Here is a 17739-nt window from a genome sequence, read left to right on the forward strand (position 1 = left end):
CTCCAACTCTCCTCCTCAGGATTTCCCCCATACTCTCTGGCTTCTTGGGGCCCATTTTCCTTCTTCTCTTGCGTAGAAAGACAGGTTTCTCACTTCAGGACAGAGTGGTGAGAGAAAAGAAAGAAAAAAAATAGCAGAGGTTTCCTTTTCCTTTTTGAACCACAAGAGCCAAGCCCCTTTGTTTGGGTGTTCTAACCACTGAGAGGTTCCTTTTCTTCGAGTTGCATATGCTATGGCACTCCATCCTTTCCCCCCAGCCCCACTTCCCACATAGTGGTGCAGCTCCGACACTGGGGCTGGCCTTGTGGTAGAACTGGGAGAGAAAAAAGAGAGAGAGAAAAAAAATAAGTTATAATTCCCCAAACGTTCTCTGGTTTACAGGGACTCTTTTTTCCTGTCCTTTGGCCAGAAAAATTGGATTTTTCTCACGTTTTGTTGCTCACTGCACAGTTCTGCAACTTGGGCTGCCCTTAGGTCAAATGTGGGATATAAAGGATGAAAAAATGTAAAAGGGAATTCAATACTATACTGGTAGTTCTTCAAGTTTTGACCTCTCTCCAATCTGTCTGTTGTTATTTGCTTTTTAAAAAAAAACAATCCTGGGCTTCCCTGGTGGCGCAGTGGTTAAGAATCTGCCTGCCAATGCAGGGGACACGGGTTCGAGCCCTGGTCCTGGAAGATCCCACATGCCACGGAGCAACTAAGCCCGTGCACCACAACTACTGAGCCTGTGCTCTAGAGCCTGTGAGCCACAGCTACTGAGTCTGCGAGCCACAACAGCTGAAGCCCACACGCCTAGAGCCTGTGCTCCGCAACAAGAGAAGCCACCGCCATGAGAAGCCAGTGCACCACAATGAAGAGTAGCCCCCGCTCGCTGCAGCTAGAGAAAACCTGCGCACAGCAACAAAGACCCAATGCAGCCAAAAATAAATAAAATAAAATAAATTTAAAAAAACTAAAAACAACAACAACAACAAAAACAATCCTAAGGTAGTTACTTTTTATATTCTGCCTAGTGTTTTCAGTTAATACATAGAAGCTATAGCAGACTTGTTACTTCAATTTGACTGGTTCAGTTTGAGGATCTTCAGTTCTGCTAGTTTTTGCTTCTAGTATTTTGAAGCTCTGGTATTAGGGGCATAGCCACTTTTTAAATTATGTTTTCCTTATAAATTGACCCTTTTATCATTGTGAAATGTCTCTTTTTCTCCTGTTACTATTTGTTGTTTTTAAGTCTGATTTTTCTGATATAGCCATTCTGATTTTCTTATAATTAGTGTTTGCATGGTATATCTATTTATTTCCTCCCTCCCTCCTTCCCTCCCTCTTTTTCTTTCATCTTTTTTTTTGGCATTTTATTTTACTTAGTCATTTATTTTTATAAATAAATAAATTAATTTTTTGGCTGTGTTGGGTCTTCGTTGCTGCACGCAGACTTTCTCTAGTTGCAGCGAGCAGGGGCTACTCTTCGTTTTGGTGCACTGGCTTCTCATGGCGGTGGCTTCTCTTGTTTTGGAGCACAGGCTCTAGGCCTGTGGGGTTCAGTAGTTGTGGCATGCAGGCTCAGTAGTTGTAGCTTGTGGACGCTAGAGCACAGGCTCAGTAGTTGTGGTGCACAGGCTTAGTTGCTCCATGGCATGTGGGATCTTCCCAGACCAGGGCTTGGACCCGTGTCCCCTGCATTGGCAGGCAGATTCTTAACCACTGTGCCACCAGGGAAGTCCCTCTTTCTTTCATCTTTATGGAAGATCTTGGTGGCTGCAGTGTGGAGAATAAATTGGAGGAAAGAAAGACTGGAGGTTACTGCTGTAGTAATTTGGGTAATGACTATGGGGCCAAAGAAAAGTGGGATGGATTCAAGAGTTACTCAAGGCATGAATAGTTGAGTGGACATCTAATGAATTCAATTTTGGACATACTGATTAATAAGATTTCCAAATGGGGATGACCAGCAGTCTGTTGTATTTTAAAGAAATTAAACAGCAAGGAAAAAGTCGTTCCCTCATACTAATAACTTTTGGTGCTCTTCAGTTTCCCTCTAGTATCATTTTCCTTTATCCCAAGGATCTTCTTTAATATTCTTGTTTTCTTATGCAAATTAGAAGTAGTTGTTATATCCACCCAGGGAATATTTCATTTCAGATCTTGCATTTTTTAGCTCTAGAATTTCTTTTGGTTCTTTTTTTTCTGTCTTCCATTTTTCTCCTTCTTTTGTTAGGTGTTTTTCTTTAATTCCTCTATCATATTTATAATAGTTATTTTAATGGTTTTGTCTACAATTTTGTCATCTGTCTTTTTTGGATCCATTTATGTATTGTTTTTGTATTTGGGGTATACAGAGTTTCATGAATCTGTGAGCTACACAGATTTTGTAAAACATTTATTTCTTCAGAAAGCTTTTTCCCCACCCTTTCCTCTTTTGTAGGATTCCAGTTACACATACGTTAGACCATTTGAACTACTTGATCTACCGTGTTCATCAGTCACCAAAGCATAGCTTTTCAATAGAAAAAAAGTGGTGAAGGGTGCGTGATTTAGTATAGTATTTGGGAGCTGGAGTGGGGAGGTTGGGGATGGCTTTTGTGAATTATTTATTAATATCCTGAAAGTGTAATCCTGGTAATGAGAATTAGAGCATGCCACCAGGATCTAGTTTGGGTGAGACAGGCTGCTTAATTTTGTACAGCATGGATGTGGGTAGTAGGAAGAGTTGGAGACTAGCTGAAGGTGGGTTTTTAGGTGGGGATGGGGAGAGTGGCAGAGGGGAAGCTTTATACTACCTGATGTATGCAGATATATACTCTCTAACCACAGTTGGGACTTTGCTACATGCATGCTGTGCTTAGAATTAAAGTGGATTTTTTTTTTTTAAAGAATTGGGGGAAGCAATCATAGGATAATTTATCAAAATAATTATTTTGAGGAAAAATTTTTCATTGAAATACTTACATAGTTTGTAGAAGCCAACAAGCTAGGAAGGAGAAAAATAAGGAGCTTGACTTTTGTTGGTATTAGTATGAGATGGAACATTTTAACATTGTTGACTTTTGCTGAGGAATTTAGGGTGATTAATAAATTTGGTGCTATGCAGGATCTTTACCAGAGACACTTTTAACTGATTTTAGTTTTGTTTAATTCTCATTAGTTTTAGGATAATTCACACTGTCTTTAGTGTAGTCTTTTCTCTTTATTGTTTTATATCATTTGAACTCCGTATTTTTGATTTTTTAAAATACAAAGCTTAAAATTTTTTTTTCTTTTCCTCTAAAGAAGTTATAGCTAAGTAAGATAATACTTTGAGAGATCTGAAGTACAAAATGGCCAATTCCAGAACTCTAAGTTAAGATGTAGGATAAACATTAAAAGAAATGAAAACACAGGGAGACCTAAATTTTATTTGCAATTTTTCATTTGTTTTTGGGCAATAGGTGAAATTATACTGTGAAGTTTTATATTAACTTTTGAGTGTTTCTTTTTTTTTTTTCTTCAGAAATTTCTACACCCAGACCATCTTCTCCAAGTGGAATACCTGAAGAAGATAGTGTTTTATTTAACAAACTGACCTACTTAGGATGTATGAAGGTTTCTTCCCCACGTAATGAAGTGGAGGCTTTACGGGCAATGGCAACTATGAAATCTTCCAGTCAGCACCCCTTTCCTGTTACTCTGTATGTGCCAAATGTTCCGGAGGGTTCTGTGAGGTAAGCTCTAATCCTTTATTACCCCCTTAGACATGTGTGAAGTTTTTTTGGGTAGTGGTGATGATATTTTATCATAAGTGAGGCCTTGGACTTACTCTGAATTTACTTTTACTCTGTAGCCATGCAAAGTAAACATGTTTAGGTTTAGACTGTATTCCTTATTTGCCAGGGGCATTTGTAAAATTTGCTTAGAATACTATAAATGCAACTATAACTGTAAAAATACCTATGATTTGTGTTTCACCTTGTCACGTAACAGTGGTTCAAAAAACTAGAGTGATCCCTTGATTTCAAGCTCTTTATGTCAGACTGGAAAGAAGCAAAATGGCTTTTTCTCACATGCTTCACTAGGAATAATATTTAATGTCATCTGAACCTTGAATTTCTTTAAATGTAAATCAGATAACTGTTATTTTCCTACATTCAGCCCTCCAGTAGCCTCCAATCACACTTGTGATTATATTTGAAATTCTTACCATGTCTGGCCCTGATGATCTGCTTTGACCTGATCTTCTGCCCTTCTCCCCTCTCTTCCCTCCCTCCTTTGCTCGCTCACTTCTTTCACTACATTTACTTCATTCATTCATTCACTTCATTCATTTGCTACATTCCAGTCATAGTAGCCTCTTTGCTGTTTCTCAGACGCAGTCATGAATCCTGCCACAGGGCCTATCAGTCAGGATTCCTACCTCAGGGCTTTTGTATAGTCTCTTTACTTTGCCTAAACAAGCTTTCCTTGGTTTTCCAGTGGCTTTTTCACTTCTCTCCGGTTTCACCTCAAGAAACCTTTTTATCAAAAGAAGCCTTCTTTTTCTTCCTCCCTGTTTTTCTTAACAGGGTTTATTTTTTAGATCACATTTAGGTTCACAGCAAAATTGAGCACAAAGTACAGAGATTTCCCATCTTCCAGATGGGCACCCCCCCCACCTCCCCCAAACACACCTCTCACCATCAACATCCTCTTCCACGTGGTACATTTGTTACAATTTTTAATTTATTTTTAAATTATTTATTTATTTATTTATTTTTGGCTGCGTTGGGTCTTAGTTGTGGCACACGGGATCTTTCGTTGCGGCGTGCGGGCTCTTTGTTGTGGCGCGCGGGCTCTCTAGTTGTGGTGCACGGACTCCAGAGTGCGTGGGCTTTGTAGTTGCAGCGCGCTGGCTTAGTTGCCCTGCGGCATGTGGGATCTTAGTTCCTGGACCAGGGATCGAACCCATGTCCCCTGCATTGGAAGGTGGATTCTTAACCACTGGACCACCAGGGAAGTCCCCACATTTGTTACAGTTGATGAACCTACATTGACATAATTTTCCAAAGTCCATAGTTTACCTTAGGGTTCACTCTTGGTGTTGTACATTCTATGGGTTTGGACAAATATATAATGACATGTATGCACCATTAGAGTATCATACAGAGTACTTTCACTGTTCGAAAATTCCTGCCTTCTGCCTGATCATCTGTCCCTCCCTGCAACCGCTGGCAACCACTGATCTTTTTCTGTCTCCGTAGTTTTGCCTTTTCCAGTAAATTATATAGTTGGAATCATGTAATAAGTAGCCCTTTCAGATTGGCTTCTTCTACTTAATAATAGGCATTTAAGGTTCCTTCATGTCTTTTTGTGGCTTGATAGCTCATTTCTTTTTAGTGCTGAATAATATGCTATTGTCTGGGTATACCACAGTTTATTTTTCCATTTGCCTATGGAAGGACATTCTGATTGCATCCAGGTTTTGGCGATTATGAATAAAGCTTCTGTAAGCATCTGTGTGTGGGGTTTTGTGTAGACGTAATTTTTTAACTCATTTGAATAAACACCAAGGAGTGTAATTGCTAGATCATATAGTATGTATGGGTATATTTAGTTTTGTAAGAAACTGCCAGATTGTCAAAAGAAGCCTCCTTTGATCATATCATAACTATCCCTCTTTCTTTTTACTGGGCCTTTTTTCCTTCATAGAACTTTTCTTTGACTTGATATTATATATTTATTTGCTTATTTGTTTATTGTCTATCTTCCTCACTAGAATATAAGTTCCATGGGGGCAGGTTATTGGTATTTTTTCCTGCTACAGCTTCTGTCTGATAGTACTGTCTACAGCAGTATCAGTCCATAGCAGGTTTTTAGTAAATATTTGCTGAATGAACAAATAAATGAACCAGGTCTGGGAAATTAGGTTGAATGTGTCTTGAACCTATACTATTCTCTGAAGACTGTTTTAATCTTTTCCAAACCCTTTTCTGATTTGCCTCATTCTCTGAAGTTTAGAATGTGAGAAAAGTTCTAAGTACCAAACTAATAGCAATATAAATTTACAAGGTTTTGATAAAAATGCTTTGACTTTTTCAGGAAAGCGTTTTGTAGGTATATTGTTTGTATGATATCTCTTAACAGTAAAAGGCATTTTGATATTTGTATCTATTGAGTTTCAAAGTGCCAAACATACCTTAACAAAGACTTAGTGTTTTGATTTGCCTCTCTATTCCGAGTAGGTCCTCCTCAGTTCTACAATTTGAGATCCTGAGGTGGTCTTGAGGTTTTGGATCAAACTAGGGCTTAGGATTTGTACAGGGAAAGTCAGAGAAATATTTGCTCCTAAGTTCCACAAACTCCTTTTACCTCTTAAATTCCATTGTTAAGTTTATCTTTGGAACCACTCTGACCTTCTTTAGGGTAAGAGAAGTCTTTGTTGAACGATGAATGACCTGGACTTGGATAAACTTACAGGTGCTGCTTTAAATAGAAATGAACTCTCCAGAGATGGTCTGTGCTATTTTTTACTGGCATTCCTCTTGCCATAACAGAACAAGACTAGCATTTAGGGATGCGTGACATCGATTTTACCAGGCAGTGTATACTTGGCTTTGAAAGTAAATGAATTCGATCATAGGACACAAAAATGAAGTAATTGTCAAAAGAAGGTGAAGAATTTGTGTGTTTGTGTGTGTGTATAGCAAAAATATGAAGATAATTGTTTTCTTGCTTTATTAGTACCAGTTTATTTTTGTGATTTTAAGATAATTATTTTGTATGTTATTGGCATAGTAAAACTGTTTGCCTTTGTTCTTTGATAGTTAATATTTTATCCCATTTTTCATCACTGTTCTGCAGAATCATAGACCAATCCAACAACATGGAGATAGCATCTTTTCCAATTTATAAGGTGTTATTCTGTGCACGTGGACATGATGGGACAGTAGAGAGCAATTGCTTTGCATTTACAGAGAGTTCCCATGGTTCAGAAGAATTCCAGATACATGTTTTCTCCTGTGAAATTAAAGAGGCAGTAAGTATAATATGTTGTAGCAATTCGCTATTGAGGTGAATTAGGGTAATATTTTCAAACTCTAATTTCACTGTCATATAATTTAGTATATACGACCATATACCATATTACATAAATTTGGAATATCTTTCTGAAGAGAAAGTTAATATTTATAATGGCATAGAGCTGCATCATAGGGAAAGCTAAATCTGATAACTCTGTGCACTAAAGTGGTACTCTCAGTTTAACATATGTAACAGAAAAATCCCCCTTGATAAGCTGTCCTCCCACCCCACCATGGTAGTAATTGCTCGGACTTAGAAAGGAAGAATATTTTTTGCCCCTCTTTTATTGTTTTTCCTAAGTTGGTTGGTCTATGTGACTTTAAAAAATGTCTGTAACAATCCCTGTTTCTCTGCTGGGCCTTTCACTTAGATACTGCAGTAAGATTGTTTCATAGATGTCTGTGATTTTCACTGGTGATCATTTATTATGTGCATTCACTCAGAGGCTGGCTTTTGCTCTATAGAACTGGTATTAGTTATAAATACAAATGCTCCCATACAGCAGGGTTGTCAACCTGTAGTCCTTTGAAGATGCCAGTGAGTTCCTCTTACCAATTATTAAATGGTAGTTTATTCTTAGACTCAGAATCAAATGGCTGTTACATACATGGAGAAATTGCCTTCTTTTCTGTATCTATTGATTTCTCCCCAAATTAAAAATAATTTGCACTTTTAGAACTTTAGTACTTATACAACCATTTCAAAGGCATTAATAAATGGATTTGGGTGGGCAAGGTCTCCGGTGTGTTTGCTTTTGGAAATATAAATTGTCAGCAGAAAATGCTGAAAGTAGCAGTTGTTCTATTTTCTCTTTACTATGAAACATAAATAAACCATTGTATTAACAGGAGTTCTGAGAGTTTATTTCTGGCCACAACATGGGAACTCATAGAAATGTAGATTTCTGTGTGTCTGATACTAAGCGTGAGGGGTATGTCAGTTGTTATGCCCTGGTGATTAATTTTTTTTACACTAAAATGAACATGTACAGACATAGAAGTCCTCTGTCAGAACCTTGCCTGTGTAAGAAGTTCAAATTTGTTTCTTTTTGTTTGTTTTTTATATAGTTCTGAATCTATTTCATCCCAATGTGTGTATGTATATATAACTACACACACATACGTAATACCTATACATATACCGATACTGACTACTTGGCCAAGTGTGTGATAGGTAGAGTGAATGAGTACAAGTATGCCTGGCACATAGCAGGCAGTGAATATAAATATGTTGAAAGAATGTGTGTGTGTGTTTGTAAACTGGGGGGGTCTATTTCTGATCCTTACAACTCCACTACAGAGGTGGGGAAGCAGATGGTAGAGTCCTGGCATTTCATGTTGGCAACCATCATTTAACATACCTGTGTGGATTCTGGATAATTGGTGCTCAACAGTAAGAAAGAGAACTTTGAAGAATTGGAGAATCTGCTGCTTGGAGAGGCAGAAACACTGCTGTAGAAGGAAATTGAAAGGCACCTGGTTGCAAGCATTTTTCATAACTGTGATGGTATGAAACTCTCTTTTTGGATTATAGCATCCACTTGTTTAAGGGGGGGGAAATATTTGTCATTTTTGAGAGCTTTAACAGTGGGTAAGCAGTGGATAAAACTGGGGGGGAATTCTCGGCCTGACCATTTTGGATATAGTATTAAATAGTATTAATTGTATTTCTGGAGAGGATATTTGGTACATTGCAGGTTGTGATAAAGTGATGTCCATTTATTATTTAATTTTTTTGAGTAAATTTTTCAGAGTGTTACATTCTGGGACATTGGTGGTAAAATTCATTGTTTGAAGGAGAAATAAATGACAGTTTTTATTGGACTTTATTATGAGAGATCATTTCTGTAACAACCCGGTATAAATATAGGGCTTATGACTGGCACTGCGCTAAGCATTTACTTGATACTCATGACATTTCCATAACATAGATGGTATTTATTTAGACTAGTGACCTTATGCTCCTCTTTGCCTGGAGCAGTCCTAGTTTATGCCTGTTGTCCAAGTATATTATTAAAGCACTTCATTTTATTCTCAAAAGTGCTCTGGTTTGGCTGACAGGTTTTATGGTTACCCTTTCCTTATCCAAAGGCTGAGAGAATAGATGATAAAGCTGGTTTCCTAAGGAAGTTTATGACTCTGAAGACCCATTTAATTTTCAGTCACAGCTTTCCTGTTGCTTTATTATAAAAAGTAAATATGGATTTTTACCTTTCAGTTAAGCTTTATAAAGGGATTTCTCGTTCATATAGCTTGCATTCCAGCAACCTTTGGGTTTTACTCATGCCTTTTATAGAATGTCTGACATCGTCCTCTCTCCCCTCAAAAAATAATTACTCATCTTTTTGTTTCATTTACTGCTTGTCTAGTTATCTGGTTCCTGGAGGTTTCTTGTTGTGTGGTGAAGGGACAACACTAGTCCTTAGTATTTGGGTCCCTCTTAATGGACACAGACAATTGGCAAAGACAGCTCAGGAACAGATGACAGACATTCTTATTGCTTAAATACGTACCATGCAGCAGTGGCACTAATTTGTTTTCCATTGTTTGCAGAGTCCCTGATGAGATTTGAAGAAGTTTGTCAGTTAAAGGCAAGAAGACATCTTCTCAAGAGGGACTAGCAGCATGGCTGCCACTAGCAGTTACCACTGTGATGTGCTCTTATTTCACCATAATATCCCACAAGCAGCAGGCACCAACAGTGGTAGAGGGGAGGCCCAGTGAGGGTGATGGCTTTGTTGAACCTGTGACGCAAGGATTAGGGGTTCCCACAGAAGGGTTAGGACACATTTGACTTATTGCCCTGGCTGTTCTCCTGTGGGACTCTGCTGGAGTGGATCTCAATTATCTAATGGCAAAAGAGTTGGGGAATCCAGCCAGAAGTATCTTGATGCTGATGATCTTTGTACAGGGAGAATGATGTGCTAGAGTTCTGCTGAAGAATTACAGACAGGGCAGAGTATCAGAAAGCACAGTGCAAAAAGCCAGAGAGGCACCTATTCTTGTTGCATCTTTATGAATATATTACACAAAACTGTTTTTAAAGATAATTAGTCGACTCTCTTTAAGAATTTATTTCTGCTACTCAGTGTAACCATTTTCTTCAAAACAGATTTTGCTGTTTGTTTGTATGTTATGACATACTTACCATTACTAGCAATTCTCCGTGTTGTGTTCTAGAAGCAGGTTGTTATCAGCTGGTGTTACAGGCATTCAGAGGTATTTCATAATACCAAGGGTATCATTAGGAACATCTTTACTCTTAATGCATTGGTTTTTCTTAGGGTTGCTGGTACACTACTATATAAAAGAAAACCTAATTCCTTGTATGAGAAAATATTATTGCTAAACTATATTTATTGAGATGGTATTTTAGCAAAATGCCTTATTTTGGAAATTAATTTAGAAGTTATATTGTTTTTCTCAAATAAATTGATTTTTGTAATTAAAAAAATTCTTGTATGATTGCCACTTGTTTTAGCTCCTTTCAATTAGTAATATATTTGAGCAAGTTGTTTTTAAAATTTTAACACATATTTTTCTGGGTATCTTTTATAGGATGACTTTTCTACATTTACTTTTTTTGGGTGGACATTTTCTTGATAAATGTTCTTAAAAGAGTTGCTCCTTTTTCACTAATATTAGTGAAAAGGCTTTATCTTAGAAGAATTTGCTATGTTATTTTACTTTATTTTTAATTAATTTATTTTAAAATATTTTATTTATTTATTTATTTGGCTGCGTCGGGTCTTAGTTGTGGCACACGGGATCTTTTGTTGTGGTGTGTGGGCTGTTTGTTGTGGCGCGCGGGTTTCTCTCTAGTTGCGACAGGCGGGCTCAGTAGTTGCGGCATGCAGGCTGTCTAGTTGTGGTGCAGGCTCTAGGGTGCACGGGCTTAGTTGCCCCTCTGCATGTGGGATCTTAGTTCCCTGACCAGGGGTCGAACCTGCGTCCCCTGCATTGGAAGGCGGATTCTTAACCACTGGACCCCCAGAGAAGTCCCCCTGTATTACTTATTTTAAGTAAATATTTCATTTAATAGCATTTCTTGGACTGTTAATGTGTAATACATAATTGAGAATTTGGAAAATACTGAAATACAAAAGAAAATAAAAGTTACTCAGAATTCCATCAGAATTAAGATTTTGGTGTATCTCCTTTCCACATATTTACATGTGTCCTCCTGCCCACCTCTTCAAAAACAACAACAACTCCAAGAGATAGTTTTGTGTTTAACTAATGCTTTCTGTAGGTAGGTGCTGCCTCTGGGGAAAAATTGTACTGTATTATTTGTCAATAAACCTTTTGACTTCTGCAAAGAAAATGCCTGTTCTAGATTATTGTGTGTGCGTGTGTGTTTGTGTGTGTGTATTTAATAGTGTGACATGTATAGAAATGTTTTCCATGGTATTATGTTTTAAATTTTTTCATGATGAAATTGGTTACCCAGTTTGTTCCAATAACTATAGACATTGATAATCATTGTTTTTGAAGCTACTCTACCTTACCAATTCTTGGATCATCATTCCAGCTTATTCACAGACTCTAGAAGTCACAAATGATTTTAACCTTGTTGTTGGAAATAGCAACTTCTAAGACATGGTCAGGATTAAATGCAGTTTGATTGCTGTTAATGTACTGTTGTGTCCTTCCTCCAAGAAGAGAGAAAGGTGTAGTCTGATTTTCCCCCCATCATTCTCTACCACTCTGGCTCAGCCCCATATGCTTAGCCTTTTTAAAAAGAAATTCCTGAGCCTTGCCCATCTACTTTAGAATTCGCCAAGTTCTTTGACTTTTTTTTGGTGTGGCCTGATGTGTAGGCTTGCAGACAGCTCTGATACAAAGAAAATGAAATAGAAGAATATAGGAGAGAAGAAAAAATAATAAATAGGGTTGGGGTTTAACTTTACTAATGTATCAAAACCTAAGTACAGGTATTCTATTTTCACATATAATGTTTTCTTAAAAATATGCTTAAAAATGTTTTCTTAAATACACATAAAATGTAAATAAGAGACGTCACATTTTATTTGGAGTTAGGAAGTGGGGAGTACTCAAAGAACTGAAAATAGTTTAAAGTCCCTGTTTACACTTTACCTTGTAGGCATAATCTTCAGTGACTTATTTCTAGCATGTTCTTTGATTCTGTTTTCCTCTATAACATTTAAATTATTGAGCTAAGTCCAATAAGGGTCCAGTTGAGGCTGAACATATCTGTTTTTGCCTTAGCTAATGATTCCTCCCATTCACCCCAAGCACATTCAACTTACATGTGCTGAAATGAAAGCTCCATGTACACAGCTGTATCCCTCTCTCCTAGAATAATACTTAGTACACAGAAGGCACTCAAAAAGTATTGGTTGAATGAATGAGTGAACTTATCATTGTCTTAATTGTATAAGATTTGAGGTCTACAGTTCTTATTAATATCAATTCTTTGCTGCTTTGTTGTTTTTACTCATTTATATAAAATTATAATGAGATAACACTTTAACATATTAAAAAATTTTACAAATGCTGTGATACAAATATGATGCTATTGATTGAAGTTGAACTTTAGGCTGGCAGGCAGCATTCTTATACAGTTAACCTGTGTAAGTCAGTTAATTTAGGAAACTATTGATTTGGCACTGGAAAGGCAGTTTAGGGTAGTCATTGATTACTAGATGTAAGTGTGGCCATTGGAAGTTTGAGGACCATTGAATGTATTAGAGTATGTGTGTGTGAGAAAAGGTAGAATGTATGAATATAATAAAAATAGAATATTAAGGAAAGACCCCCATACTTGAAGAAATTCTACTGTTAATGAGAGTGCTCTTATTTCAAGCAAATTATAAAATATTATCATCTTAGATTAATACAAAGAATAATTTGAATTCACTTTATCTAAAGTGAAGGATTTAATATTCAGAGAAGTTTCTTTACTAGTACCTCCCAGTGTGAGATTTTGAAAATATGACCTTTGTTCAAACCCTTCTTATTTCATCTTGTTTTTATTTGTTCAACCCATGAGGGGCCTGAGAGATTTGGAAGGTCTTTTGTGTTTGAAGCGGACGAGTTTGAGATGGTATGATGCTTCTTTTGGAACCAAGGAAGATAATACCGTCTGGAAGAGTGTGGGATGTAGAGTACTTCTCCACTTCAGGGGAGGAGTAAAAGCCATCCATATATATACACACATACATATATTTATGTGTGTGTATATAAAGTCACCAGGGTGGCTTAATACTAATAAATTAGATAAGAACATTTCAGGATTCATTCATTCATTCTGCGACACGTTTATACAACAACAACAACGTTGAGTAACAACACTGGAAGCTCTTTAAATCGTGCTCTTTAAATTTTTAAATCATGTTTTCTTTTTGCAAAAAACAGTATTTATTCTATGCCTCAGGATCTAGGCCCCTGAAGCTGAGAGAAGTGAAAAGAGAAATTGACACCTTGGGCTAAAACCTTGTTTGTGTGTGTTCATTGGGAAGGTTTAGATGCCAGTATCATTCTAGTAATTATCTTAGGATTCATTCATTGCATTATAGTATCTTAGGGGTCATAGAAACATCTGTACATACATACAGCTTCTTTTGTGACTTTAAATTAAACGTCTTTATTTTGGTGTTTAAATGCCAGATTGAAAGAAGCAAAGTACAGTTGACCCTTGAACAGTGTGCTGGGGCTGGGGGGTGGGGTGTGGTAGGGGCGCTGACCCTCTGCCCAGTCAAAAATTCATGTATAATTTATAGTTGGCCCTCCATATTAGCGGTTCCTCCTTATCCACTGTTCGCATCTGCCACTTCAACCAACCGTGGCTTGTATACCACTGTAGTATTTACTGTTGAAAAAAATCTGCGTATAAGGGGACCCGTGCATTTCAAACCCATGTTGTTTAGGGGTCAGCTGTGTGTGTGTATATATGCTTATACTGTGTATATATACACACTATATATTACAAACTCTGTGTGTGTGTGTGTGTGTGTGTGTGTGTGTGTGTGTATGCTTAGACTATATCTACTTTATCTGCTAAAGAGCATTGTGACCATGGGAAATTATAGATTCAAGAATTAGGGAAGCAGTTTATCAAAATGCAGTTAAATCTTTGTCTAATATTGTTTCCATTTTTATTCTTTTAGGTAAGCAGAATTTTGTATAGTTTCTGTACAGCTTTCAAACGGTCTTCTAGACAAGTATCTGATGTTAAAGACTCAGTTATTCCTACCCCTGACAGTGATGTATTTACCTTCAGTGTCTCCTTGGAGGTAAAAGAAGATGATGGAAAAGGAAACTTTAGGTGAGGTTGTTTGGAAAGGTTAAAAATTGGTATTGTGTCTGAAATATAAAATTGGCTAATTTAAAGTTTCCAGAATATACAATGTTGGTATAAAGCTTTAGGATGATAAAGAAATATTTCACTGGTGAATGCATGGTTCACTTTTGTCATGCTTTTCAGATATTTTATGTAAATTATTTTCTTAATATTTTAAAATACTGATTTTTATTGTAGAAAATTTAGTAAAATAATAAAATTAGAGTAAAAAGCTATGGTTTTGTCAGCCACAATCACTTTTAATATTTGATTTCTAGAGTGTATTTTTATACAGTTGTATATGTATATATAGTTTTTTCTTTTAACTTCATGATATAAGAATTTTTCAATTAAAATATTCTTAAAATCATTTTTAATGGTCACCGGTAGTATGTTGTATGGTTTGACCATCATTTAATTAACCATTTCCTTCTGCTGTATATTTGGAATGTTTTTCTTTAGTTCAAAAATAGGCAGATAATAGGAAACAGTTATACTCTTTAATGATCAGTTATGCGCCTTTACTTTGCCTTTGTTTCTGACCATAATTGTTAGGTAGGTATTTTATCTGTTTTTTACAGATACAGAAATTGAGTCTTAGGTCAAATAAGTTGCTAAAGGTATTTTTCCTTTTCAGATAAGGCAACCTATATTTTAGACAATTAACTGTTTTTGTTTTGTTTCTTTTAGACACTTATTGTTTTAATGAACTAATTCTTGAGAATTGTCAGTCTGGCCTAGGCTAGAATTTAACTTGCCCTGATCTGTACCTCTTTGTTCATCTTTTATTTATATTTACTTGGATTTGTCACAGTCATCTCATATTCTAGATGTTTAAAAGTAAGCTCTTCTCAATTTTTGCCTTGGGTTTCACTGTGTTAAAGGCATTCATGCAACCAGCTAAACCAGAAATGTGACAGTCTTAAAAGTAATTAAATAAACCATGTTCCTAAATTTGTTAAAATTTAAAAACTAAAATTTGAAATGATGTCATTTAAAAAGTTTTGTTTTTAATCTCGGTTAGGGATAAATTATAAGGCTCTTGTAAACCCAGTTTAAAAATTAATAACACTCTGTTTTGCTGACTGTAAAGTTTGTAGTTACTCTGTGGCAAGATGAGAGTTAGGATATCTTAAGAATAAGGGTGTTGTTGCTTAAATAGTTTGTTGGCTCATTCTAACCTTGAAAGAGATCTTTTTTATTGTTTTTAATTATTTTTAATTCATGTTCTTTTTGCATGTTTCAGTCCTGTGCCTAAGGATAGAGATAAATTTTATTTCAAATTAAAACAAGGAATAGAGAAGAAGGTTGTGATTACAGTGCAGCAACTTTCTAACAAAGAATTAGCTATTGAAAGGTAAGCAGCTTGCTCCTAAATGCTACCAAAACTTGTATTGACATTGTTACTGTGTTTCAAGAGACTTACTATTGAATCTCAGCTGTATTACTTACTGTGGCTTTTCACCATGCTTCAGTTTCTCCATTTAAAAATGAGAATGAGAAACCTAATGCTTTCCCCACTTAAATAAGTTAGATATAACTGGTTCATTGAAAATGTCAATTGATGGGGGGAATAAACATGAAATGGCTTTGTTTTATCAGTAATAACTGCTTCTACCCTATTTGGGCTTTTTCCGTCTCTCCCTTATTTGCATATAGGACAAATACCTTAACTTCTCAATCATTTTGATTATTAAAAAGTCAATTTAGTTACTGAGATATCAGAATCTTTAAGAGATATATCTTTAAAATATATAAACACACATGCACATATATACACACACGTGTGTCTGCATGCGTTTATATATTTATGCTATATTTTAATTTTTTTGTTAGCAGTAGACATAGCAATATTTTAATCTTTTTATTTAGAGGTAATTTCAAACTTACAGAAGAGTTTAAAAAAAAGAAAAAAAAACCTAGTACAGAGAACACCTGCATGCTCTTTACTCAGAATCACTTATTAATAACACTTTACCCCATTTGCTTTGCACCCACTTTCTCAATCTCTCTCTCTCTCTCGCTCTCTCTCTCTCTCTGTCTCTCTGTCTTTCTCTCCCTCCCTCCCCCACGACACACACGCGCACACACGTGATTGTTTTTCTAAACAATTTAAGAGTAAGTTACATACATCATGGTGTTTTATCCCTATCTACTTCCTTAGGAAACCTATATTTCCTAAAAATAGGGATACGAATATCTCTTATTTAACCACATTATTTGTATCAACCTCAGTAAATTTAGCTTTCATACGATACTTTTTATCTAACCTACTATTCGTCTCTAATTTTGTCAGTTAACCCAATACCATCCTTTCCCCCCATCCAATTTGGGATTTACATTAGGGTCAGGTATTACATTTAGCTGCCATATGTCTTTAGGTTTCTTTAATTTGGAAAGATTTCCACAGTCTTTCTCTCTCTTTTAAAACATGGACATTTTTTTTTAATAAATAAATTTATTTATTTATTATTTTTGGCTGCATTGGGTCTTTGTTGCTGCATGCGGGCTTTATCTAGTTGTGGTGAGCAGGGACTACTCTTTGTTGTGGTGTGCGAGATTCTCATTGCGGTGGCTTCTCTAGTTGCGGAGCACGAGCTCTAGGTGCACGGGCTTCAGTAGTTGTGGCTTGTGGGCTCTAGAGTACAGGCTTAGTAGTTGTGGTGCACGGGCTTAGTTGCTCCGCAGCATGTGGGGTCTTTCCAGACCACGGATCGAACCTGTGTCCCCTGCATTGGCAGGCAGATTCTTAACCACTGTGCCACCAGGGAAGTCCCATCAACATGGACATTTTTGAAGAATACATCCCTTTCCCTCTTTTTATTTTTATTTCTTTTTTAGTTTTTATACTATTTTTATTTATTTTTTACATCTTTATTGGAGTATAATTGCTTTACAATGTTGTGTTAGTTTCTGCTGTACAACAAAGTGAATCAGCTATATATATATATACATATATCCCCATATCCCCTTCCTCTTGAGCCTCCCTCCCACCCTCCCTATCCCACCCCTCTAGGTTGTCACAAAGCGTCGAGCTGATCTCCCTGTGCTATGCAGAAGCTTCCCACTAGCCATCCATTTTACATTTGGTAATGTATATATGTCAATGATACTCTCTCACTTAGTCCCAGCTTCCCCTTCCCCTGCTGTGTCCTCAAGTCTGTCCTATACATCTGCATCTTTATTCCTGCCCTGCCACTAGGTTCATCAGTACCGTTTTCTTAGATTCCATATATATGCGTTAGCATATGGTATTTGTTTTTCTGACTTACTTCACTCTTATGACAGTCTCTAGGTCCATCCACGTCTCTACAAATGACTCAATTTCGTTCCTTTTAATGGCTGAGTAATATTCCATTGTATATATGTGCCACATCTTCTTTATCCATTCATCTGTCAGTAGAC

The 17739-nt window shown here is 36.5% G+C and overlaps 1 protein-coding gene across 3 annotated transcripts in view; it reads left to right on the plus strand.

Moving 5' to 3' along the window:
• The window catches only part of RABGAP1L (RAB GTPase activating protein 1 like), a 783585-nt gene that overhangs the window by 179252 nt on the left and 586594 nt on the right, over positions 1-17739 (plus strand). For all 3 annotated transcript variants that reach the window (XM_059936839.1, XM_059936821.1, XM_059936830.1), the window contains exons 4-7: positions 3491-3701; positions 6814-6988; positions 14162-14319; positions 15581-15691. In XM_059936839.1, coding sequence (XP_059792822.1) covers positions 3491-3701; positions 6814-6988; positions 14162-14319; positions 15581-15691 — 655 coding nt within the window. The remainder of the gene's footprint in view (positions 1-3490; positions 3702-6813; positions 6989-14161; positions 14320-15580; positions 15692-17739) is intronic.

This window comes from Balaenoptera ricei, chromosome 1, assembly GCF_028023285.1.
Source record: "Balaenoptera ricei isolate mBalRic1 chromosome 1, mBalRic1.hap2, whole genome shotgun sequence".
NCBI lineage: Eukaryota > Metazoa > Chordata > Mammalia > Artiodactyla > Balaenopteridae > Balaenoptera > Balaenoptera ricei.